The following is a 25,467-nucleotide window of genomic DNA, read 5'->3' on the forward strand; positions in this document are numbered from 1 at the left end:
GTCCAGTTTCAAATCTGTGCCTACCACTATCATGGCCGAAGCAAGATTCTTTTCCACCAAAAGGTCGTGTCTCAAAAATCAACACAGTTCCCTATAAAATTAATTCTAATACTTACACACCAAAATTATAATTAAATAATGCAGCTCTCGTCTTACCTTCTTTACTTACATAATTTCAACTGTACTCATGAATAGAAGAAAAATTTTAAACATAAAGGGTAGGGATCAGGAAGAGACAGGGGAGTTTCCTCACTTTTACATCCACAGGATCGGATGAAAAAATTAACGAGCTCCAAGAATCCTGCATTTTCATCTTGCTTGTAGTTTTCTAGCCATTCATCCACCAAAGACTAGGAGAAAAGTGTGGATGATTTCAATTCCAACAGATTGTCCTATTTGATCTTCCCAACTGAAATATGCAAATATCTTATTAAAATTACAAACATCTTTTCAAATGTATGTCTGAACTAGTATGGAAGGCAGAACCCCACATAGGTCAAAAATGAGAAAGCAGCAATTCTGGAAGTAGGAAGCTGACTTTTGATGGAAGGGTTTCACTAAACAAGATAAATATTTAGAATGCACAGCATAGGAAATAGAGCCAAAGAATCATTCCAAGAGTGGTCCAAGAAAAGGCTCCCATAAAAGGTTGAGTCCTACAGAGCTGTATTCTTATGAAAATGAAGAATGGGAAATAAATTTACAGGGCCGTTGGAAACAGCATGAGAATGTACTCTATAGTGTAGTTGGAGAGAAAAACTAAATCTCTATAAAACATTATAACCATACATAGCCCTTAGGACTGAATTTACCACCCAGATTCTTACTACCTATATGACCAGAATAATCTCAGGTAGAGATTAAAAGTGATTCTCAGATGGGTATGGTGGTGAACATCTCTAATTGCAGTATTTGGGAGGTGGAGGCAGGCGGATCATAAGTTCAAAGTCATCCCCAGCTTCATAGTGAGTTTGAAGTTAAGTCTGAGCTATACAATACTCTGTCTCAACATAACAACAGCAAAAGTATTCAGAAGTGTTCCCATGTTAGAAACAAATTCAGGTTCCTCTCTTATAAGCACATCTTTGATCCTGACCCAAAGCGTTCCAACACAGAGATTTGAAGAAAAATGAGTGAATCATAGAAAAAAAAACCTAGTAAAACATGGGAGGAAAGAAAGCATTGAAAGAAATAGTTATAAAAACAGACAGCAGGGGCTGGAGAGATGGCTCAGTGATTAAGAGCACTGCCTGCCCTCCGAAGGTCCTGAGTTCAGTTCCTAGCAACCACATGGTGGCTCACAACCATCTGTAATGAGATCTGGTGCCCTCTTCTGGCCTGCAGGCATACATACAGACAGAATACCAAGAATATTGTATACATAATAAATAGATATTTTTAAAAGACAGACAGCAGAATTACAAGCATTCACTTATGGGAATGAAGGTGTCACCAATTATTAAATGGCTGTTTCATATGATTCAAGAAATATACATATAAATGTAGAAAAATACAATTAAATTTAAAAATAAGTTAACTTTGCAGAGGTGAGATATATAATAAAATGCATAAGTTTACTGCATATGGCTAGAAAAGTGGTTCAGCAGTAAGAACACTTGTTGCTCTTGCAGAGGGCCCAGGTTTGGTTCCCAACACCACACAGCGGCTCACAACCACCTGTAACTCCAGTTCCAGTGGATCCTGTGCCTTCTTCTGGATTTTCATGGTATTACACATTCATGGTGCAAACACAGTATATAGGTACTCATAAACATAAAATAACGAAAACACAAACTTCTTCCAGAAATTACTTTATTGTACAGGATTGTTTTGGCTATCCTGGGTTTTTTGTTTTTCCATATGAAGTTGTGTATTGTTCTTTCAAGGTCTGTGAAGAATTGTGTTGGGATTTTTGTTTTGTTTTGGTTTTTCGAGACAGGGTTTCTCTGTGGTTTTGGAGCCTGTCCTGGAACTAGCTCTTGTAGACCAGGCTGGTCTTGAACTCATAGAGATCCGCCTGCCTCTGCCTCCCAAGTGCTGGGATTAAAGGCGTGCGCCACCACCTGTGTTGGGATTTTGATGGGGACTGCATCACATCTATATGTTGCTTTTGGTAGAATTGCCATTTTTATTATGTTGATCCTACCTAACCAAGAACATGGGAGATCTTTCCATTTTCTGGTATCTTCTTCAATTTCTTCAAAGACTTAAAAGTTCTTGTCGAACAGGTCTTTCACTTCTTTGGTTAGTGTTACCCCAAGGTATTTTATGTTATTTTTTGCTATTGTAAACAGTGATGGTTCTCTGATTTCTTTCTCAGCTTCTTTATCATTAGTATATTGGAGGGCTACTATACTGAAGGTATTTATCAGCTGTAGGAGTTCCCTAGTAGACTTTTGGGATCACTTATGTTTACTATCATCTGCAAATAACAAAAGTCTAGACCATGATGGATACACCCACTGAAACAGCTTACCTGAGCTAATAGGAGCTCACCAACTCCAGCCATACAGGGAAGGAAACAGCATAGGTACAAACTAGTCCCTCTGAATGTGAGTGACAGTTGTATGGCTGGGACAGACTGAGGGGTCACTGACAGTGGCACCAGAATTTATCTCTACTGCTTGTAGAACCTATTCTTGTAGGCTTTTTTGGAACCTATTCTCTTTGGATGGATACTCTGCTCAGCCTAGCAAAAGTAGGGAGGGCCTTAGACCTTCCCCAAAGCAATGTGCCTTACCTACTCTGAGGAGTGGATGGGGGGGGGGAAGAGGCTGGTAGAGGGGATGGGAGGAGGGGAGGGAGTGGGAACTGGGATTGGTATGTAAAATGGAAAAAAGATTGTTTTCTTTAAAAAAAAAAAAAAAAAAAAAACCACTGGATGGGCTACATAGAAGAACAGATGCTGAGCCGAATCAATGAAAGTATCCAAAATGCAACTCAGAGAGGCTGACAGATTATCAAAGTATTAAAAGGATCAGAAAAGAGACTGAAAAGTTCTAAGATCTAATTGAATTCTAGAATATAATAAAATGAATAAAGGGCAGTACGCGAAAAGAATTTTCCATACTTGCTGAATGACATCAATTCTAAAATTCAAGAAGCTAGTGGATCTCTAGCATAACAAATAAAAAGAGACTTAACCTTTAAACAGCCCATAAGACATTAGATGTCTTTGTCTTCTAGAAAGGCAGAATTGCTCCTGTCCTGTGATACTTAGAAAAGGAACATACAGCTGGGTAGTGATGGCACACGCCAGCACTTGGGAGGCAGAGGCAGGTAGATCTCTGTGAGGTCGAGGCCAGCCTGGTCTACAAGAGCTAGTTCCAGGACAGGCTCCAAAGCTGCAGAGAAACCGTCTCAGAAAAAAAAAAAAAAAATTCTCCTCTGGGGGCTCTCTTATCACTGTAGGGACTCATACTCCACTGTCTTATCTTTTTTGGTTTAGGTATGCTCAATAAAATGCCAAAAACAAATTAAATTTGTAGATTCTGCTCCTTATTGTCTCATTCTACAAAGAATCTGATAGTATTAGGGAACAGGTGAGTCTGGTATTGTGGCACACTCCTTTAATCCCAGCAGTTATGAGTCAGAGACAGGCCGATCTCTATGAATTGAAACCAGCCTGACCTGCATACTGAGTTCCAGGCCAGCCAGGAATACATGAAAAAATCCTGTCTCAAACACACAACACAGAGATGAAGTTTGCAGTTGTCACTCTCTAAAGTCAGCATAGCCTCTTGCTCACTGAACTAAATAAATCTGAAGGAGGGTAAGCAAGGTCTCATTAGTATGGCCTGTAGAGAGCAGACCAGCTGAAACTCCACAATTGGTAAAGCACCCCTTAACCAGTTTTAGACACTGTTAGCCAGAGTCTGACCTCTACTGGCAGGGTGAAGAAAGCTCATTATTACAGGCTCCCTATGAAAGCTGACCCTATCACAAGTCCACTGAATTTCGGATTCGCAAAAACTCCCCTTCTAGTGTCTGATGCAAAAAGTTGCTCAGGATTTCAAAACAGAGTATAGTTATCGATGCTTTAAAAGAGACCTATACAGTTGTCATTTTTGAAGATACCAACTTGTGTGCTATCTATGCCAAATGTGTAACAATTATACCTAAAAATATCCAGCAGCATGACTTATACATGAAAAACACCTACAAAACACTATGAAGGGAAACATTTCATTCCCAAAAAGCAATTCTCTGTCTTCTTCCTCTTATCAATAGTTCTATGCTACATATTTTTTCCTATGTGATCAAAAATTATATGATTGCTAGCAGAAAAATAAGGGACAGAAATCAGGTATTGGTAGTTGGTTTCCATTTTCATTTTATGTGAATTCTTAATATAAATGCAAACTGTAAATCATTAATGCAAGTCAACACATTTCAGTAAACAAGTTTCAACAGTTGAACTTTTATAATTATAAAAATACTTGCATAACTTTTTCTAGACAACACCATTTTTAAAATTATAATTAAATTTCTTATTGATACTAAGAGGAAGAGGAGCAGAGGTGAGTCACTTCTTTACCTGCATGTCACTTTTGGCAGCTTTCACAGCATCAAAGAGATCATTGGTTGGAGGCACTGATTCATTCTTGTCATTCCCACTAAGTATTATTCGGGACCGCTTCTTCTGATGTTTTGCCACCTAGTAAGTATAGAAATATTAGGCATACAAAAGCTGTAAGAATGATGCTAACATTTAATTTGATCATTATGACCTTAAGTAGCCTTAAGCTGCCAATTCCACAGCTATGCTTCCCTTATTGTTTCAGATCTTTAGTAATTATTTTATTGTTGTGAAATTTGTTATTATTAACCTTTTCTCTATTTAAAGAATTCTGGCACCTCTCCATCCTAATACTCTCTTTTCTTCCATCCCATCACCTGAGTCCCTTCCAGATTTTTCTTTGCTGATTCCCCGACTAGATTCTAAGTTAAATAAAGTGGACTCATACTTCCTAAATATAACCCCAGCAGCACAGACACTGAGAGAAACAATTAACAAATGGGACCTCCTAAAACTGAAAGCTTCTGTAAAGCAAAGCACCCAGTCAACAAGACAAAACGACAGCCTACAGAATGGGAAAAGATCTTCACTAACCCCACATCAGAGGGCTGCTCTCCAAAATATACAAAGGACTCCAGAAATTGATCATCAAAAGAACAAACAATCCAATAAAAAAAAAAAACGATGGACAGACCTAAACATAGAACTCTCAAAAGAGTAATCTAAAATGTCTAAAATGTTCAACATCTTTAGTCATCAGAGAAATGCAAATCAAAACAACTCTGAGATTCCATCTTACACGTGTAAGAATGGCCAAGATCAAAAACACTGATGACAACTTATGCTGGAGAGGATGTGGGGAAAAGGGAACATTCCTTCATTGCTGGTGGGAATGCAATCTGGTACAGCCCCTTTGGATGTCAGTGTGGCAATTTCTCAGAAAATTAGGAAACAAGCTTCCTCAAGACCCAGCAATACCACTTTTGGGTATATATCCAAAGGATGCTCAATCGTGCCACAAGGACATGTGCTCAACTATGTTCATAGCAGCATTGTTTGTCATAGCCAGAACCTGGAAACAACCTAAATGCCCCACGACGGAAGAATGGGTAATAAATGTGATACGTTTACACAGTGGAGTACTACACAGCAGAAAAAAATAACATCTTGAATTTTGCAGGCAAATGGATGGAGCTAGAAAACATCATTTTGAATGAGGTAACCCAGACCCAGAAAGACAATTATCACATGTACTCACTCATAAGTGGTTTTTAAACATAAAAGAAAACCAGCCCACAAATCACAATCCCAGAGAACCTAGACAACAACGAGGACCCTAAGAGAGACATACATAGATCTAATGTACATGAGAAGTAGAAAGACAAGATCTCCTGAGTAAATTGGGAGCAGGGTGATCTCAGGAGAGGGTTGAAGGGAAGGGGAGAGGCAGGGAGGGGAGCAGAGAAAAATGTAGACCTAAAAAAATCAATAAAAGAAAAAAATAAAGTGGACTCACTGGGGAAGTTTTGAGTGGTCGTTTCGGTGCTCTCTTCCTCGCATTGCGTCTTGAGTGGTCTTCAAAGTCACTATCTTCACTAGTTGATACAGAGGGACTGTTCCTAGTAAGAGTATGATTTTCCTTGTATCATCCCATTCCTTCCACATAAAGAATTAACTGTAATTCCTATTAACCTCTAACTGTGCCACATCTACATGAGAAAAACATTTAAATTTTAAGAGATATGGAGCAAGAAAAAAAAAACACTTCAAAGCAGTAGAGATGAAAAATGAGCAACCAAAAGCCGATGAGAGGGCTCAACAAGTAAGAGCACTTACGACCAAAGTCTGTTGACCTTGGAGTTCAACTCCTGGGGCCCCTTGGTGGAAAGAGAAAACTGACTCCTGAAAGTTGCCCTCTGACCTCCATGTATATATTTGTGGCATGCACATATACACCTAAATAAATGTACTTTTTTTTTTTTTTAGAATGAGGAACTGAAACAGGTGAATGAGACAGCTGGTATTCAGAGAATGTTCAGACTACCACTCTGTGTGCAGAAAAATCTATATGGCTGAGGAATAACTTATCATTCATACATAAATAGATGAATGTGTAGTTGGGGTTATAGTTTATCCTTGAAACATAACCTTAGTGATTCAAGTTCATAGCGCTGATATAATCTAGTCCTTGATAATAGCACTGGCAGAAACAGAAATGAATCAGAGAAGGCCAATTAATACAAATGGGATAAAGATAATGGTGTATGAGATGGATTTTTTCTCTAAAAAGATTACAAAATAAAACATGCTATTATAATCTTCACAGAATAAACTCATAAAACTGTAAGAATCATAGATCACAGAACTACAGGACACCAACTAAAAAAAACATTTTCAACAACAAATAAAGCACTCTTTATTTATACAGTCCTCACTCCCTGTTTCCACTAGCACACTAGCAACGGCTACATGCTAAGCACTGCTACATGTCCAAGACAGGTTTGGCTAACAAGATGAACTCAAAACTAGACGTGTACTCTATTCTTTTTCAGGGTCTTGCTATGTAGCCCCAGGGCTGGCCCTTTCAGCTTACAATTAAGATATGCTATTCTTGATGTTTGTAAGATGTAAGACAGCCGTGCTAGGAGGAGTCCCCAGTGTGAACCAGTATGGCATTTCTTCCCTTCCTCTCTTCTCCCTTTCCAGCTGCCCATTTTTTGTTTGGTTGGTTTATTTTTATTCCCTGCCACCCATTTTTTGTTTGGTTGGTTTATTTTTATTTATTGTTTGAACGCAGAGTTTCATGCAATCCAGGCTAGCTTAAAATCACTACACAGCTGTCCTTAATCTCTTGATCCTCCTGCCTCCACGCCCAAGTTCTGGGATCACAGGTGTGTTTCACCACATCCAGCTTCATACAGCGTTTCTGATATTTTTACAGTCCCACACATACTATCACCAAGAGAGGAGAACAAAGAGAGGAGAGCTGCTGAGGATATAGAAGGGGCCCAAAAATGCAGAAACCTCTCTCTCCCAGCTGCTCACCGCTGTGCAGTATCCTGTGAGCTCCCATCATCACAGGATAGACTGGTGGGGGAACAAGGAGACAGGGCGTTCTGTGCACTTCCCACAGACTTCTGACTTGGGGAAGACACGCTGTCTGAGGAGGGTGACCACAGACTGGGCATGTTAATCCAGCTGCAGGGGAAAAGAAAGGGTGTTTGTACCCCCACTCCAGCCCTGCCCCGACCACTTTCTCGCCCAGGACAGGGTGTCAGGTCACGACTGCATCAAGGGTGGGCACACAGAAACCTGAATGGGGTGGTGGTGATGCTGCAGGCTAATTGGGAGGCTGAGGCAGGAAGGTCACCAAATTCAAAGCCAGCCTCGGTTATGGAATCAATTCCAGACTAGCCTGGGCAATTTAGTAAGCCCTTATCTCAAAATAAACGGGGGGGGGGGGAGGGAGGGGGAGAGGAAAGGAGGGAGGAAGAGAGAGGGAGGGAGGAAGAGAGAGAGAGAGAGAGAGACAGAGACAGAGAGACAGACAGACAGACAGACAGACAGACAGACACCTGGGGATTATAGTTGAGTGGTAGAAGGCTAGGCTAACACGTTTAAGACCTGGGGTCCAATCATCAGTACAGGCAAATAAATAAATAAATAGGCTAATAAATAAGTAGGTTTACACCGGAGCAGTTTTAGGCATGAATCCCTTTCACTGGAGGGGGCGGCCATAAACTGGCTGGAGTAAGAGAATGAGTCTTAGCTGACAAAAGCAGACCTCAGTAGTGCACCTCAGATTTCCATTTCTGGAAATCGCCTCCTGGAGCTCTGGATGATTCGGAGATAGATAGAGGTGTCCTTTGAATTAGGCCGGAAACATTACGAAGGGTAAAGGAAAGTGCACATTCTGTTTCCAGAAAGCGCCGTCTAAGGCGGACCCTAGGAAGCTTGTTCGAGCTTAGGGGGACTTCCCTTTGGGAGACGACTCGCCTCTCCGGGGCTTCCATAGTGGACCCCACAGAGGTGCCGAGGACCGAGGGGCAGAGGGGCAGGAGGGTCGGAACGCGGCCTAACTGTGGGTTCAAAGGGGCAACCTCACTGTCGGCGATGGATGCACACGCGTGAAGGAAGGCCACCACCTCCAGGGTCCTTTCAGGCCTCAGTGGACATCCCGCCTCTGACAGAGACGCCCACCGCCGCGGCTTTTCTTCCTCAGGAGGCGGGCGGGTAAGTCTCGAAAAACGCGGGAAGGCACGAGATCCACTGTGCGCAGGCGCGAGATTAACTGTCCTTCGCGCGGCTGAGAAGTGTCGCGAGATTCAGAGGAGCGTAAGCTCGTGCTGAACACGTTCCGCTCACACGGCGCGCTCGGCTTCGAGCAGCCACCAGGCGGGAGGCATGCATTCCTGTCACGTGGGCTCGAACGCCAGCGGGTCGCTCCACCCTGGCCACGCCTCCTTTGCGCCTCTGCCTCCCCCTCCATTGGCTGAGCGTTCTGCTACGGCCTTCAGCCCGGCTTCTCAACTGCAATAGGCTCCGTTTCACGCAAGCCCCGCCTTTCGAGCGAGAAAGCCACGCCCCTCCTCAGGGCCACATCCCACATCCCCCGCCCCCTCCACCTCTACAACCTCCGCTGTGCGACCGCGTTCCGCCCCCTGCCGAGCTCCCCTTCCACATTGGCTTCAATTCTCCTCTGACCCCGCCCCCGAGGCCGGTTTCTTCTCATCATTGGCGAACTCCCGCTTCGGGCCCCGCCCCCTGTCCCGCTCCCTGGCTCCCATTGTCTCCGCAGATGCCGCCTGGTCCAGCTACCGTGCTGGGGTTGCTCAGTTTTGGGGGGCACGCTCTTTCTCTGTTCTTCGAGACGTCCCGCGGCCGAGAAAGGAATTCTAGAGAGTTCTGTGGACTCTCCTTTCCTCCTTAGGACCCACTTTACCCCGTCCCAGGGAGGAGAGCAGCTATGTCCGCGCTGCGTCCTCTCCTGCTTTTGCTGCTCCCTCTGTGTCCCGGTCCTGGTCCGGGACCTGGGAGTGAGGCAAAGGTCGTCCGGAGTTGTGCAGAGACTCGGCAGGTGCTGGGAGCCCGGGGATATAGCTTAACTCTCATCCCTCCCTCCCTCATCTCAGGTGAGAAGAAAGAGGAAGACTAAAAAGTCAGGGGTGGGAGGGGGCGGGGACGGGTCCTCCCCGTCTCACAATGACTCTTTCTTTTCAGTGACCATTGTGATAATTGTCTCATCTCGTAGGCATCTTTCTTCTCCTCCTGTAACTTCCTTACCAGGATCACAAGAACCCCGCTGCTCACATAATAGCGCTCGCTCAATCCCCACCCAAGGAATTCCCTCTCTGTAATTAGCATACCCGTTAGTGGCTTTCTTAGCAGCCAGGAATTCCCTTGCAATTTCTGTGAGCATTTTTTATAATAATACTTTTGCTCACCGAGTAACCCCACCCCTACAAACCCCATTCTTCATCCCATGGACGTCCCATTAATCCTTGGAGGCGTGGCGTCTGTCCTGTTGGGAAGAGTCACCTGAAGATACCCTGGTCACTAATTTGGCCCTCGAGGCAGCTGTCAAATAGATGATCCCATGACAAATAGCGGTGAACTGGGGTGGGCGAGGGACGGTAAAGGAGGGTTCAGGTAGGGCTGAAGGGGCAGACAAAGAAAAAGGCGGCCAGGCAGGTGGAAGAGAATGACCAGCCTCCTGAGACAGGTGGGAAATGGAGGGAAAATCCTAATATCCCACCTCGCTGTCCACTGTTCCTCCCCGTTTCCTCTGCCCAGGTGAGCACCTTCAGATCTGTCCTCAGGAGTACACCTGCTGTTCCAGTGAGACGGAGCAGAAGTTGATCAGGGATGCTGAGGTCACCTTCCGTGGCCTGGTGGAGGACAGTGGCTCCTTCCTGACTCACACACTCGCTGCCCGGCATAGAAAGTTTAATGGTGAGGACCTTTGGGGGTCTCCAAATGGGTTCCACGCCTCTTTATGTTGATGATTCCCACCCAGCCCCTGTCCCCACCTCTTGCAGTCACCCCAGAGCTCCCCCCAACTGCCCAGTCCTGCCCGGCTCCAATTCCCACTCTGCATTCTCTCCAGGCCCCTGCCCTGCTCACTCCTAGTCTGCCAGATCTCTGACTTGCTCAGTTTTCTAACTCTTTTGCCTCCTCTTTTCCTCACTCCCTCCGGTCTCTGCCCTGTCTCTGCTCTCCCCCTCCCTATTCCCTCTTCTCATCCCTCCACCTTTGTCAGAGTTTTTTCGGGAGATGCTGTCCATATCCCAGCATTCTTTGGCCCAGCTCTTCTCGCATTCCTATGGTCGCCTGTATTCCCAGCACGCCACCATCTTCAATAGTCTGTTCTCTGGCCTGCGGGACTACTATGAGAAGTCTGGCGAGGGGTTAGATGACACCTTGGCGGATTTCTGGGCACAGCTTCTGGAGAGAGCCTTCCCTTTGCTGCACCCACAGTACAGCTTTCCTCCTGACTTCCTGCTCTGCCTTACTCGGCTCACCTCTACTGCTGATGGCTCTCTGCAGCCCTTCGGGGACTCACCCCGCCGCCTCCGCCTACAGGTGAGGGGGTCCCAGCAGCTTCTGACCTAGTGTCCTAATTTATGAGCCATCATCTCCAAGACAGTCTCCCGTTTTGTGCCCATGTCACCTCTGACCTTATGCCCTGCACCTCAGCCTTTCTCTGGCTTGGTGATCCCTTCTCAAGTCACGGTCACCTATGCCTGACCAGTGTTCCTTGGTCTCCTGTAACTACATGCCCACCCTCATTCTTTGCCCTACTTTATATATTCACTTGGCCCTCCGTCCCCAGCTAGTTGTCTCTATGTCTTACACAGTGACTTCCTGTGATCCAGTTAAGCATAAGCTGGGCAGTCCATGGTATCACATTGGATTGTCACCATAATTGTTTGAGGTAAATAAGAGCATCCTTACTTTCTGAAGGAGAAAAATGGGGCTCCCAAGGAAGTCCCATAGCCAGTGAGGAGTAATGCTGGACTCCACACCTCCTTCGAAGTTCAGTGTTCTGATACACATTCTAGCTCTAAACCTTGTTCCATACAACCCTACCAGCTCTTCCCAAACACCCAATACTTCTAGACGATAATTCCTTTGGAGCTATTGAACCTCCTTCTTACATCACCCAACAGTGTACCCACCCCGTTAACCCCACAAACCGAACCTCCTGTTGTCTCTCAGCTCCAGTCTTGCCTAACTCATAATAATTTTTGTGGCTTTTTTTCCCCCCTCACCTTCTTTTTCCCAGATAACCCGGGCACTGGTGGCAGCCCGGGCTTTGGTCCAGGGTCTGGAGACCGGAAGAAATGTGGTCAGCGAAGCCCTTAAGGTTAGCGGGGACCTGAAATGGACAAAGCTCAGAGAGTGAAGAAGACAGGCACCAGCTGGCAGGAGAGGCCTAGAGCTGTCCCTTGTCTGCTCCTGGGCTCTGGTGTTCCAGGGTACATCAGGAAGGCAGGCCAGAGTCAGGCCTCCACTGGGTCTCTGATCCTCTGATGACACCTTCTACTGGTCTTGGAGGGCTTGTTCATTTCCATAGCGGTTCAAGATTATGGTGATCCCTCGGTGCCCCCTCCCTCCTCCCTGCAGCTGAAGGCCTCGCTGCATCGCTGGTCCTGTCCTAACCTCACCTCCTGCCTCCCTCATCTCTCCTCAGCCATCTTGGGCTCACTCTTGGGCCTGACTCTGTCCTTACCACCTCCTCCCCAGTAACACCCTAGTCAAACACTTCTCATGGAGTAGAATCAGCAACCTTGCTACTGGGTTCTCCCCTTTGCAGCCCAGCCCTGTAGCAGTCTGGTGGTGTCACCGGATGCCATATGGGGTCACCAGCCACAGTTGCTCACATCCAGCTTCCAACAGATAGCCTGGGGAGGTGGGTCAGGATCTCTGGTCTCTCTGTGCCCAGCACCAGGCTTGCTAAGGCAGCCTAGGTGTTCATGGATGCCCAGACCCATTCTCTACCCACCAGGTGCCCGTGTTGGAAGGCTGCAGGCAGGCCCTGATGCGTCTGATCGGCTGCCCACTTTGTCGGGGAGTCCCCTCGCTTATGCCCTGTCGGGGCTTCTGCCTCAATGTGGCCCATGGCTGCCTCAGCAGCAGGGGACTGGAGCCTGAATGGGGCGGATATCTGGGTGAGGGGGCTCAAGAACCACACTGGGAAGGGGGGTAAGAGGGAGGGGGCTTTTCATTTAATCACACACACCATCTCCACGCAAGCAAATTGCTCTTTCCTAAGGCCGTAGTGAGATTTGTGGGAATGCCCTGGTTCGGTGCATACCCTCTACTTTCTCTTTACCCCCTTCCCTCAAGATGGTCTCCTGCTGTTGGCTGAGAAACTCCAGGGACCCTTTTCCTTTGAACTGGCTGCTGAGTCCATTGGGGTGAAGATCTCAGAAGGTTTGATGCACCTGCAGGAAAACAGTGTAAAGGTGTCAGCCAAGGTATAGAGAGGGAAGGGTGGAAGGGTAGGGGTGAGGTGTGGCTTTCGGTGTGAGTGTCAGAGACAATAGGTCATGTGGGGAGACTGTAGACTCGGGGGTGGGGCACAGTGTGGCTTGCTTCAGAGTGGCTGTATTGGGGTCTTTTCCTGTGCACAGGTATTTCAGGAATGCGGGACCCCGCATCCAGTGCAGTCTCGTAACCGCCGAGCACCAGCGCCCCGAGAAGAGGCTAGCCGCCCATGGAGGGCAGCAGCCGAGGAAGAACGGCCAACGACGGCGGCGGGCACTAATCTGCACCGCCTGGTGTGTAGAGGAGCTGCGGGTGCAGGTGGGTGTGGCGCGACCGCGCTGGACGCGCTGCAGCTTTGTTTTCCGTCGTGCAGGTAGGGGAGCTCCGAGAGAGAGTTGGCCGCGTGCGGGGCTTCTGGGCCGGATTGCCCGTGACCGTGTGCGGGGACTCCCGCATGGCGGCAGACCTCTCGCAGGAGGCGGCACCCTGCTGGACTGGCGTTGGGAGAGGCCGGTGAGTTTCTGACGGTGGTGGCGGGAGTCGGGCAGCAGATAGAGGGAAGGAAGGCAGCGGGAGCCTTCGCGGTGTTGTGTTCTCAGGTATCTGTCGCCTGTGGTCGTGGGCTCCTTGAACGAGCAGCTCCGCAATCCGGAGCTGGATCCCTCTGACCCCGACGTCCCGACGCGGCGGCGGAGGCTACATCTCAGAGCAGCTACGGCACGGATGAAGGCGGCTGCCCTGGGTCAGGACCTTGACATGCACGATGCCGGTGAGGCCCAGAAACCCACTTGGCACCGCCCCTTGCCCCCCCCCCCCCCCCCCCCCCCCCCGCCTAGGGACAGTATCCAGCGAGTCTCCCCTAGGGGCCTGCCCATTGCTTCTCAAGTCCCGCCCACTGCCCTCTAACTTCTACCTCTGCTGAGAGCCAGCTCACTGTTCTGGAGCCCAGCCCACCACCTCCCTGCCCGTTTATGGCCCTCTCAAGTACCCGCTCTTGGAACTCCTGGTGGCCCCTGACATCATCACCCCCCACTGCGCCTCCGCTCCGCCCATCTCCCTTGTCCCTCTCATTGCCCCGTTAGCCCCGCCCCGCCATTAACTCCTTCAGTCATTCCTATTCACTTAAACCCCTCCCAAAGGTCTCCATCCTTGATTGCAGTGGAAGACAAACATTCCCACAGAGAACACTGAGGAAACTTACTGTAAAGAGCAGTGGGGGGGGGCAGAGAAGCTAGCTGTGGTACCACTAGGCTGCCTTCCACCCCCAGATTAGCCAAAAAGAGAAACAAACATTCATGGTTTATTCTTTGTCTTGGTCACTCTCCCTGCCCCTTCCTCCCCCGCCCGTTTCTCTGCTTTTGTTCTCTGTGACTTCTTGTCTGCTCTCCTGATGTACCCACTTTTGTCCTTTTCCTGACGCTGGCTTTCCCATCTCATTACCTTGTCCCATCTCCATGTCTGGCTTCTGATTTCTGGTTGTGCGTTCCCTCCCCCGGCATTCCTGTCCATTACTCTTATGTGTGTCCTTCTCTTGCCTCTCTTTATCTCTTTTTTTGTATATTAATTATGCAAAATAATGGGGTTCATTTTGACATTTTCGTGCATGCCTATATATACAAACATGTACTTTGTGTCTTGCCTCAATTCCCCTCCCATATGCATCATTCCTACCTCTCTTCCTCCTCCTTTCTGCATCGGCCCGTTCCTCTCCATCTGCACAGATGAAGACGCCAGCGGCTCCGGAGGGGGACAACAGTACGCAGATGACTGGAAAGCTGGGGCAGCGCCTGTGGTCCCCCCAGCCAGGCCTGCAAGGCCACCTCGCCCTCCTCGAAGGGATGGCCTTGGGGTCAAAGGAGGAAGTGGCAGTGCCAGATATAACCAGGGCAGGAGCAGGAATCTGGGATCGTCTGTTGGTCCCCATGTTCCACTCATCATCATCCTCTTTCCCTCAGCCCTGACCCTGCTTGGACTTCGATAACCAGGGAGGGGTGCCCTAGCATCAGAAGGGTTAATGGCCCTTCCTCTCCACCTTTCTCAGCTGAGCATGAGGAGGAGTGGAAGGGGGCTACAGAGAAGTAGAAAGGGACTTGGTGGGTGAATGGCTGGGGCCCCAGATCCAGGAGTTTCCCATTGATGGGCTGGAGGCAGATGGGTGTTCATAATATTTATTTTTTCATTTGGGAACTGGGGATATTTATTTAGGAAGGGAGTGTGGTTCAGCTCTTTTAAGGTGTGGGGCTCACTGATGTAAAAGGCAGGGGGTGGGCTGTTGGGGAACGGGTTGAAGGAACTTGGAAGTGGGAGGGGGGGCTATTGGCATGAGGGATACCTGGTATTGAAGATGGACAAATAAACCTAGCTGGGAGTGAGGTCACATGCCTGTAAACCCATTATTTGGGAGGTTGAGGCAGGAGGATTGAGAGTTGGGGACACAACTCACACACACACAAAAAGCTAGGTGTTGACAGTGGGCCAGAGGATGGGGATGGGGGAGATGACCGGGGTTCTGTTGACTCTTTAAAAGCATCTGTTTCTTAAGTGGGGGAGGGGGGCTCATCCTATGACCTTTGCCCTCCACATCCTTCACAAGCTTCCATTTCATCTTTCAGCGTTAAAGTCAGTGTTTATAGGTAAATAAATAATAATTCATTGGACCATACGTGTGGCTTTTTATACATGTGCGTGTATGTGTGGTGTGTGCATGTGCACACCCAGACGCCAGAGGAGGAAATCTGTCCTGCTGTTTCACTCTTTATGGGCATTAATCCCTTGAGAAGGCATTCTCACTGAATCTGGAGCTAGGCTGTCAACCAGCAAGCTCCAGTGTGCCTCTTATGCCGCACCCATCCCGTATCACTGGAGTTACAGTCAGATGCACTTGTAGCCATGCCCGACTTCTTCACATGGGTGCAGGGGATTTGAACTTGGGTTCTTATGCATGTGGAGCAAGTGCTTTTCTTACAGTCTGTTTCCATACTCTTTAATTTCCCTCCTGGGCATCTGTAACTGGCTCAGTTTCTGCCTGCTTCTTGCCTCTTGAAGTCGGTTCCTTGGGAGCAAGCAGCCCTAAGGAACAACCCCAGATCTCCCAAGCCTGAGGTCTAAATATCTTAGCCTATTGAGAAAGAATTGAGAAGATCAAACAGGAATCACATGAGGAAGTAGCTGTAAAATGTGCAGAACACCAGGTCTATTTATGTTAACACTCCACTGCCTTTGCCTTCGGGGTAAGAGTGACAATTCTTGACAGACTTTGGCTGTCTTCTCTGTCTCTGTGTGTGTGTGTCTGTCTCTTTCTCTCTCACATACACCTGAATAAATCTTTTGTGGAAAGTCAAAAAAAAAAAAAAGTAATTGATTCCTTCTTGAAAGGAGGGTAGAAGTGCCATTTCAAAGGCAGACTAGGGTATCTTTTCCCCGGTAGATTGGTAAAGCAGCATAAAGGGGCAGGGAGGGGAGAGACCCAGAGAGAACGGATCAATGCCCAAGCAAGCAAGTTAGCAGCTACTTGGGCTGGCGGGACAAAGGGAGGGGAGGGGGAGGAGTCTGGGTGCTGAGAAAAGTTTGTAGGGAAAGTTGATCCGAGGAGCCGGGCGGTGGCTGGGACAGCCCGACCTGATTTTTCCCCTGCTCTCCTTGTGGCCTGGTGAGTGGCTAGAGAAGCTGAGGCTGGGACCAGTGGAGGGACCTTTGAATTTATGGAAGGAGACCTGAAGGGTTCTCAGAAGACCCTTAACAAAGGGCTGACGACAGATGAAGCGGTCACCAAAGCTGCAGAGGGGACTGTGAGCCGGGAAGAGGGCAATGAGAAGAGCTTGAGGTGAATGGGAGGAAATAAAGTTTAGCTCGGGGATACAGGAGTTTGCTGGCTGAATTCTGGGGGCTGTGGTGGAGGAGGAGTTGGGGATAATGCCAGAAGGAGGCGAGTCCCTGGATAGCAAGCTTGGATTCTTTTTGCTTGGGGTCACCCTGGCAATTCAGGGAAGGAGGCTGTCAACGCTTGCTGGAAGGACCTTGATCTTTGATTGTAGGGTGTGATCTGAAAATGTGGAGCTAAATCCAAATTCATCAGGAAGCTTAGGGCCTGGGGAAAAAAATCAATCAAAATCTCTCTCTCTCTCTCTCTCTCTCTCTCTCTCTCTCTCTCTCTCTCTCTCTCTCTCTCTCTCTCTCTCTCTTTCTCTCCCCCCCCCCTGCACTGATAGGATTAAGAAGCGGAATGGGGTGCATCCAGGGGCTCTGTCATCCCACGTTTCCACCAGCCCCTTTTAGAACTTGGGGTCTGCCTTGGTGGAGTGAAAAACAGCTTTGCCAGCAGGAGCAGTGACTCACATCACTCCTCTATGTCCACCAGCCCCCTTTTCTCCTCCAGGTTACCCAACCTTTTCCTTTCTGGTTCCTCCGACCCCATTCCCTTCTAAAGTTTCCCCCTAAACTAGCTCAAGAAGGAGGGAGGTTCTTCATTCCTATTTGTGATCGACGGAGGGACTCGGAAGGCAGCCAGGACCTGGCTTGACAATGCCCTGATGGAAAGGTCATGAACAAACAGATTCTATCTCATTTGGTGTCTGTTTCATTTGAGATCTGGGTCCTGACTTTCTCTCCTTCCCTTTCAAATATCCAAAGTTTGGGAGAGGGGTACAGTCAAAGAGTTGGAGGGGGGCGCTGAAGACAAACAAGTTTGGCAGAACAGGGAATAGATGTCAGGTCATCTATAAGGGTCTGGTGTAAAGGGTGCACATGAGCGCGCGCGTGCGCGCACACACACACACCCCCTAGGCCACTCACCATCCCTGCTTCAGGTCTCAGTGGCAGAAGAAGAAAAGGTTCTGCCCTTCTCTTTAGACTCCTCTCCTTCCCCCCTCATTTCCCTTCTAGACGCTGACAGAGGCAAAAATCTGCTAACTCAGGGGGCAGACTCAACCAGGGCTGCGAGCAGGCCTGGGGAATGAGCCCCTGATCTCCAAAAGGTGTCTTCCACGGTTGCGCAGCCAACTCCAGCTGTCTCTGCCACCCATGGCTCTTGGCCCGGGCTCTGTTCCTGCCTAGTGTCACCTGCCTTGTGGCACATGGGTCCTCTATCTCCTGTCAGGACCATGAGGCTCTGGAGACCTCGGAGCCTGGGGGTGGCTCTGGGAGTCTTCATGACCATTGGATTTGGCCTCCAGCTCTTAGGGGGACCATTCCAAAGGAGGTGAGTACCCATCCTGCCTTGCCTCTCCGACTATACCCCACCCCAACCTACTCTTTCTTAATCCCACATGGGGATGTGTGACTCTAGGGGGCAAATGCTGGGGTGGGGGGCATTCCTACTGCCCATTCATCACAAGGACCCACCTGTTCCACACAATGGCAAGGGACAGGACACTCCGCTTCCTTTCTCTTTCCAGGTTACCGGGGCTGCAGCTCCGACAGTCCTGGATCCCTTCACTGGGACCAACTGTTAAGTCTTGCCTCCCCCGACAGCGGCTTGTGTTCTTGAAGACACACAAATCTGGGAGCAGTTCTGTGCTCAATCTCCTTCATCGCTATGGGGACCAGCAGGGGCTACGCTTTGCCCTGCCTGCCCACTACCAGTTTGGCTACCCAAAGCTTTTCCAGGCCTCTAAGGTCAAAGGCTACCACCCCCAGAGTTCAGACACCAAGAAGCCTTTCCATATCCTCTGTCACCACATGAGATTCAACCTGAAAGAGGTGAGGAGGTACAGGGAGGGTGGAGACGAATGGACAAGAAATCTCAGGCTTGTGGTTAAGACCTGTAAGAGGGGTTCATCCTTGGTATGGGGGCTCACACACAAACTGGACCCTAGGATATAAAGGTGAGGTTTCCTGCTGCTCTTTCTCGAAGTGTCCTCTGCCTGGGGCAGAGCTAGAGTGTTCCCTCTCTCCTGTGGGATCTGTGTGTGGAGGATGTGTGTGCTTGTGGGGGCCAGATGTCAGGCCAGATGTCAACTCCAGATATATATCTTACTTTCCACCTTAGCTTTGGAGACAGGCAGGGTCTTTTACTGAACCTGGAACTTACTGATTCAGCTAGACTGGCTGGCCAGCGAGCCCCAGGATTATTCTGTTTCCTTCTCCCTAGTGCTGGGGTTATGGGTAAAAACCACGTTTTGAAACTTCATGTCAGTTCTGTGTTAAGCCCTCAACAGGAAGAAGAGTTGGACATTTTGAACGTATGATGGTATATACCTGTAATTCCCGAACTTGGGAAGTTGAGACAGGAGGCTCCTGGAGATCAGACTAGGGATGTAGCCCAGCTGACAGACTGCTTGTCTAGCATGTATAAGGCCCTGGATTCAATTCCTAGCAGCACATAAACCAGGTATGGAGGTGCACACCTATAATCCTAGCACTTGGGAGATGGAACCAGAAGGATCCAATCTCAAAAACTTAAAAAATAGTTGAAGGTCAACCTGAGCTATATAACGATACCTCTAGCTCAAAAAGAAAGAAACAACGAGAGAGACCCCAGCTCTGACCCCAAAGGAGGCATCTTATCAGAGAGATGAACACGTTGTCTCACGTGCTTAAACCAGTGAATGCTTGTTGGGAGAAACAGAAAGCACACGGGCACTGAGCGTGGTGGCTCACACCTTAATTCTAGCACCGTGAGGGATAAGGAGCACCTGGCAGGAGAACAGAGAGGTTCATGTGGTGGGCGGGGAACTTAAAAGATCAGAAGGGGTTTTTGAGAAAAGGCTTATTATGCTTCCTGCTTTTTCATGTGTCTGTCTGTCTGTCTATATTTGATACTGGATCTGTCTGTCCGTCTGTATTTGATACTGCATCTCATGTAGCTTAGACTAGCTTCAAACTAGCTGAGGATGATACTGAACTCCTGATTCTTCTGCCTCCATCTCCCTAGTGTTGGGTACAGGTGGCACAAACCACTATCAGTTTATACAGTGGTGGGGATGGAACCCAGCACTTTGTGAATGCTAGGCAAGCACTCTACAAAGTGAGTTAGTTCTCCAGCTCAGACAGTCTTCTAGGGGAACTGTGTGTGTGTGTGTGTGTGTGTGTGTGTGTGTGTGATAGTTACCATTATGACATTCAACATTAGCCCAGATGACTTAGAACTCATGGCAGTACTTCTATCTCAGTCTCTCAGAGTGACAGAATTATAGATGTGAGCCACAGTGTCCAGTAACCATCAAATATTCTTGGTGTTTTTTGTTTGCTTTTTAATGAAGTACTAGGGATTGAATCCAGGGATTCCCCACGTGCGCTAAGCAAGCATTTTCCCACTGAGCTATATCCCCAGCCCAGATTGGGCGTTCTTAGAGGAAGCAAACCATCACAAAGACATGATGATTTATGTATACACGTGTGTATCAGGAGAGTGTGTGCCATTTATAGAATAGCGGAGACTGCCCAAACACTTTATTTTGGAACAGGCTCTTGCTGTGTACCCTGGGCTTTCCTTGAATTCTTGGCTATCCTCCTTCCTCAGCCTTCCAAGGGCTAGGATTACATATATGAGCCACCACACCCGGTACACCCTTGTTGAAGGCAGAAGAGGAGACAGCTGAGGAAGTGAAGGTGATGTCAGGGGCACCAAGGGGCCACTGTTGTATAACAAGGGGCTACCGTTAAGAGTGGGCCAGTGACCACTGCACTGGGATCCTCTAATGGCTGAGAAATGACTGTCATGGTCTATCTACCGTGTTCCAGGCACTTCCACATTCTTCCATGTATACTAATCCAGATTTATACCTGAAGACACAAAGGCTCTGATGACATCAGTGAAATGCCAAAATCACACAAATAGCAAATGGCAGAACTGGGAATGGTTATTTTTGATGCCAGGGAGAGTTAACTACCATCTGCTTTCCAAAAAAGCCAGCGTTCAAAGGCTCTGCCCTCTGGGCGTTGCCATATTAAGGAAGAAAATGAAAAACATTTAGTTAAAGAAAGGCATAACTCGCCGGGTGGTGGTGGCGCACGCCTTTAATCCCAGCACTTAGGAGGCAGAGGCAGGTGGATCTCTGTGAGTTCAAGGCCAGCCTGGTCTACAAGAGCTAGTTCCCTCGGCTTATACAAAAAAAAAAAAAAAAAAAAAAAAAAAAAAAAAAAAAAAAAAAAAAAAAGCATAACTCTTAAAAACGAAAACTTCGTCTATAGGATGTGTGTCCATAACTGAGCCAAGCGTGTGTATACCATAGTGTATGTGTGGCTGTCAAAGAGTCAGAGGACGGCCTTGTGTTAGTTCTCATGTTCCACCTCATTTGAGACAGGGTCTTTTCTGCAGTTTGTGGCTATGTGCTCCAGGCTAGCCGGTCTCTGGTTTCTGAGGACTCACCTGTCTCCACCTCCCTCCTCACCATTGGAGATAACAGAGGCGTGCTCCCATGTCTAGCTTTACCTACATGGGTGCTGGGGCTCCGAACTCAGGTCCTCACACCTGTGCAGCAGCCGTTTAGCCACTGAGCCATAGCCCCAGCCTATCGTAGCTCCTTTAAAAAAAAAAAAATCAATTTTTTTCTCAGTAAATTTTCAGTCTGTTTTGCTATGTAGCCCCACTCTCAAATCTATAAATGGTCATTCACAAATGGTCATTTTTCTCTGGCTGTCTCCTGCAGAGCTGAGGGGGGTGGTATAGGAGTTTGGGGAATGAAATTTCTTGATGATATGAGAAATGTAACCATTTGTTCTCTTTTCGGAGGGATGGTTAAAGACTGAGGAATGCCTTGTTGCTGATTTGGGGCCTTGCTCATATAGTTTCCAGATGCGTAGCATAACAGCATAAATTCCAAATAAGTTCCTATTATCATTTTGGAGATTGACCCAATTGTATTTATTTTATTCATCTGAAGATTTGTTTGTGTGTGAGAGAGACAATGCGTGCCTATGCATGTTCAAGGACACTTAGAAAGGGTAGCAGGGAGTTCTCGGGTATCATTCTCTGCCTGTTCCTTTGAGGGAGGGTCCCGGGTCCCTCCCTGAACATGGGGCCAGGTTCTCAGCTAGGTTGGAAGCCAGCAAGCCCAGTGATCCTCCTGTCTCTGCCCCCATTGGAGGCAGGCTTACGGGCATTTGCAGAGATACCTGGCTCATTACCTGGGTGCTGGGATCTGAACAGATTCTCACAATTACAGCATACAAGGTCTTAACCACTGAGCCATCTGTCCAGCCCCTGATCCTCATTTTTAAAAACTTCCTTAAGGACAGACTTATTACCAATTGCCACTGTGGTACAGAAAGGTTAGATTCCATGATAAAAGTCATTTTCAGGGTAGATACCTTCGGGGAGTGTGGGAACTATTAACATAACACATCAATCAGTCTGCAGGGCTATGCTACAGCCTGATTCTCAAGATACCTGTTGAGTAATAGACACATCCCAGACTTTAGTCTTACCCATTTTCCAGCACTGTCCTGCCCTCCCCCCACCTCCCACCAGTGCCCTACTTCAGGAGTGTCTTGTTCTCCAAGATCTTTGGAGTTACAGAAGAGCCTTGCGTGGCAGCCATCCTGGGCTGGCCTGAGAACACAGTTCCTGCCACCGCTGTCTCCCTCCTTCCATTTTGAGGAGCCTCAGCCAATTGCTTTCTTGAAGCTGTGATTAAGAGTCCCAGAAAAGGCATTTAACAGGAGTGTGTGTGTGTGTGTGTGTGTGTGTGTGTGTGTGTGTACTGGCCATGTTGGCACCTGTCTGTAATTACAATGCTCAGGTGGCTGAGCCTTAAGGCCACCCTGGGCTGTGTAAATGTGACCCTATCTCAAAAAGGGGATAGGGCTGGGGAGGTACAGTAAAATGCTTACCATGCAAGCAATTTTAGGACCTGAATTTGATTTCCAGAACTCATGGAAGAGACTCTGTGTTCCCAGCTGGGAGGAGGCAGATAGGAGAGTCCCTGGGGCTCCCTGACTAGTCAGCCTTGCCTGGTTGATCTCTCACTCAGGCCAGTGAGAGATCCTGTCTTGAAAACATAGGTGGATGATGCCTGAGAAATTGAGGTTCTCCCCCAGAGTCCACATGAACACTGACACATATGCACACGCAAAACCTGAATACAAATGGATTTTTATTGTAGAAGTAAACACCAAGTCTGGTCCTTAGAGGTTTTAGGTGTGTGCCAGCCAGCTCCCAGGGCTTATGGCCCTGTCTCTGCCTCCTTGGCACAGGGCTCATGGGTGAGCACCACTGTGCCAGGCTTTTACGTGGGTACTGGGAGTATGGACTGGGGTCCTCATGCTTGTGTGGCAAACACTTTATTGACTGAGCCATTTCCCCAGCCCCAGGTTTGAGAGTTTTTATCAACTAAAGACGACACAATGAATGACCTAGAGCTCATATATTCGTCTCCTCACCTGGGAACCCCTGACTTACTTCCTTTTTGCAGAGAAGCAAATTGAGTCTTAGAGGTGTTACATAACTTCCCCCAAGCACACCCAGCTAGTTAGGGAACCTTAATGGGGGCGGGGGGCAGAGTTCCGAGGGGACTCACCAGAGCCTTACTTTGTACTTATTTTCTATTTTCTACTCAGTCAAGCATTCTCTGTGTCTGCTCTTTCTTTCCTCTGCAGGTACTTCAGGTCATGCCTTCTGACAGCTTCTTCTTTTCCATTGTCCGAGACCCAGCGGCTCTAGCCCGCTCTGCCTTCTCCTACTACAAGTCAACCTCATCAGCCTTCCGAAAGGCACCTTCTTTGGCTGCCTTCCTGTCCAATCCTCGAGCCTTCTACAGACCCGGGGGCCGTGGCAACCACTATGCCCGCAACTTACTATGGTTCGACTTTGGGTTGCCCTTCCCCCCAGAGACGAGAGTGAGTCCTCATCTACCCAGGGACCCCAGCCCCCTCCAGCTACATATTATGCCTTCTGCTGCTGGCCCTGGAACTCTCTTCCAGCCTGTGACCACAGCTGCTAACAGTCACCAGCAGCCAGCCGGCTTTGCCTCTTCAGATTTCCGGCCCTCATCTTTTATCCAGTGGGGTCTGGCCTGGCTGGATTCGGTCTTTGACTTGGTCATGGTGGCCGAGTACTTTGACGAGTCATTGGTTCTGTTGGCAGATGCCCTGTGCTGGAGTCTGGATGACGTTGTGGGCTTCATGCACAATGCCCAGGCTGGAGGTGAGCAGAGGCTCGGGGCTGCCAACAAGAGTGTGTTGAATGGTGAAGATCAGCAGCTGACTGCACGGGCCCGAGCTTGGAATAACCTAGACTGGGCTCTTTATACTCACTTCAACCGTAGTCTGTGGGCGCGGATGGAGCAATATGGCCGCAGCCGGCTGCAACGTGCTGTGGCTGAGCTCCGGGCTCGAAGAGAAGCTCTGGCTAAACGTTGCCTGATGGGAGGTGAGGCTTTAGACCCCAAATACATCACCGATGTAAAGCTCCGTCCTTTCCAGTTCGGTTCAGCTAAAGTTTTGGGCTACGTACTTCAGAGCGGACTGAGCCCAAAAGACCAAGAGGAATGTGAACGCTTGGCTACCCCTGAGCTGCAGTACAAGGACAAACTCGATGCCAAGCAGTTTCCCCCTACAGTCTCCCTGCCTCTCAAGACCTCAAGGCTACTGCCCCCATAGGCATGGGATGACAAATGAGGACACACGACGGCCTTCCCTTCCCTTGGAAGGAACAGGAAGTTTGCTCTAAGGTGAGACTTGAGCCGCCTGGCTTTTCTGTAGGAATTCCAGCAACAGCTGCCTCCCACCCCCAGCTGCTCACTTGGTCTCTTCAAGTCTCCCAAGACAGGTTCATGTAGCAGTTCCCCCAAAGCCCGCTGGAGGGGCAAAAGAAGAGTGAGCCAGAGAAAGTTGGGGCATGATACATCCAGTTCTCTATGAAATATTTGTTATGGAGCTGTGTTGATTTCACTGTGAAGATATTTGTTGGATGAATAAATGCTATGAAACATTTACTTATTTTTTTAAAAAAATTATTTTTTTGTGTACAAGTAATTTGCCTGCATGTATAAATGTGTACCGTACAACATGCCTGGTGCCCACAGGTCTCCTGGAACTGGAGTACCAAAACTGTAGTTACCAAAAAAAAAAAAAAAGAAAGAAAGAAAAAATGACTGTGACTCACCATGTGGGTGGGTGATGGGACCCAAACCCTGGTCTTCTGCAAGATCAGCAAGTGCTCTCAACCTTAGAGCCATCTCTCCAGGCCCCAGTTATGTGCTTTATGTAGGGCTCTCAAAGGGGTAGGGATGGAGACTCTTTTGTTGGATAGAAATTGGACTGGAAAGCGTTCTTTCTTTTCTTTCAATATTTCCTCAAGGCTGGGAATACAGCCCATTGGTAAAACGACTGACTAGCCTCAGGCTGAGGCTCATGATGCCAATAATACAGACACACACCACCAAAAACAACCGCCGCCACCACAAAAATTCAAGAAAAAGACAGGGGTAGCTCAGTGTGGTCAACCCTCAGCCCTGCATAATCAGACCTGATGACACATACCTGTAATGCCACCACTCCGGAGAATAGCAGAGGCAAGA

At 48.1% G+C, this 25,467-nt stretch overlaps 3 protein-coding genes across 5 annotated transcripts in view; 2 read left to right on the forward strand and 1 right to left on the reverse strand.

The window, feature by feature from the left end:
* Stag3 (STAG3 cohesin complex component) overlaps positions 1-8,700 on the reverse strand; it is a 32,048-nt gene extending 23,348 nt beyond the window's left edge. The window contains exons 1-5 of the mRNA XM_057764718.1: positions 8,665-8,700; positions 7,565-7,717; positions 6,036-6,132; positions 4,538-4,657; positions 254-350 (exon numbers count right to left, since the gene is read on the reverse strand). Of these exons, the coding sequence (XP_057620701.1) occupies positions 254-350; positions 4,538-4,657; positions 6,036-6,132; positions 7,565-7,707 (457 nt within the window). The 5' untranslated portion in view covers positions 7,708-7,717; positions 8,665-8,700. The remainder of the gene's footprint in view (positions 1-253; positions 351-4,537; positions 4,658-6,035; positions 6,133-7,564; positions 7,718-8,664) is intronic.
* A 785-nt stretch (positions 8,701-9,485) lies between these two features.
* Gpc2 (glypican 2) lies at positions 9,486-15,126 on the forward strand. Its single transcript, XM_057765774.1, has 10 exons — positions 9,486-9,651; positions 10,313-10,471; positions 10,779-11,101; positions 11,805-11,885; positions 12,528-12,690; positions 12,869-12,999; positions 13,156-13,302; positions 13,383-13,522; positions 13,609-13,778; positions 14,731-15,126. The coding sequence occupies exons 1-10, from the start codon at positions 9,486-9,488 to the stop codon at positions 14,988-14,990; spliced, it is 1,740 nt and encodes a 579-aa protein (XP_057621757.1). The 3' UTR covers positions 14,991-15,126.
* Positions 15,127-16,570: 1,444 nt separating this feature from the next.
* Gal3st4 (galactose-3-O-sulfotransferase 4) lies at positions 16,571-24,988 on the forward strand. Of its 3 annotated transcripts, XM_057765489.1 has the most exons (5): positions 16,588-16,658; positions 17,218-17,384; positions 17,891-18,206; positions 18,403-18,706; positions 23,546-24,988. In XM_057765489.1, exons 3-5 carry the CDS (start codon positions 18,082-18,084, stop codon positions 24,545-24,547), a joined length of 1,431 nt encoding a protein of 476 aa, XP_057621472.1. In that variant the 5' UTR covers positions 16,588-16,658; positions 17,218-17,384; positions 17,891-18,081; the 3' UTR covers positions 24,548-24,988. The 3 variants fall into 3 exon arrangements, with proteins under 3 accessions (XP_057621473.1, XP_057621472.1, XP_057621474.1); XM_057765490.1 differs by lacking the exon at positions 17,218-17,384 and having other exon boundaries at positions 16,571-16,658; XM_057765491.1 differs by lacking the exons at positions 16,588-16,658; positions 17,218-17,384 and adding an exon at positions 16,700-16,832.
* Positions 24,989-25,467: the final 479 nt, after the last annotated feature.

Source organism: Chionomys nivalis, chromosome 3 (genome assembly GCF_950005125.1).
Source record: "Chionomys nivalis chromosome 3, mChiNiv1.1, whole genome shotgun sequence".
Taxonomy (NCBI): domain Eukaryota; kingdom Metazoa; phylum Chordata; class Mammalia; order Rodentia; family Cricetidae; genus Chionomys; species Chionomys nivalis.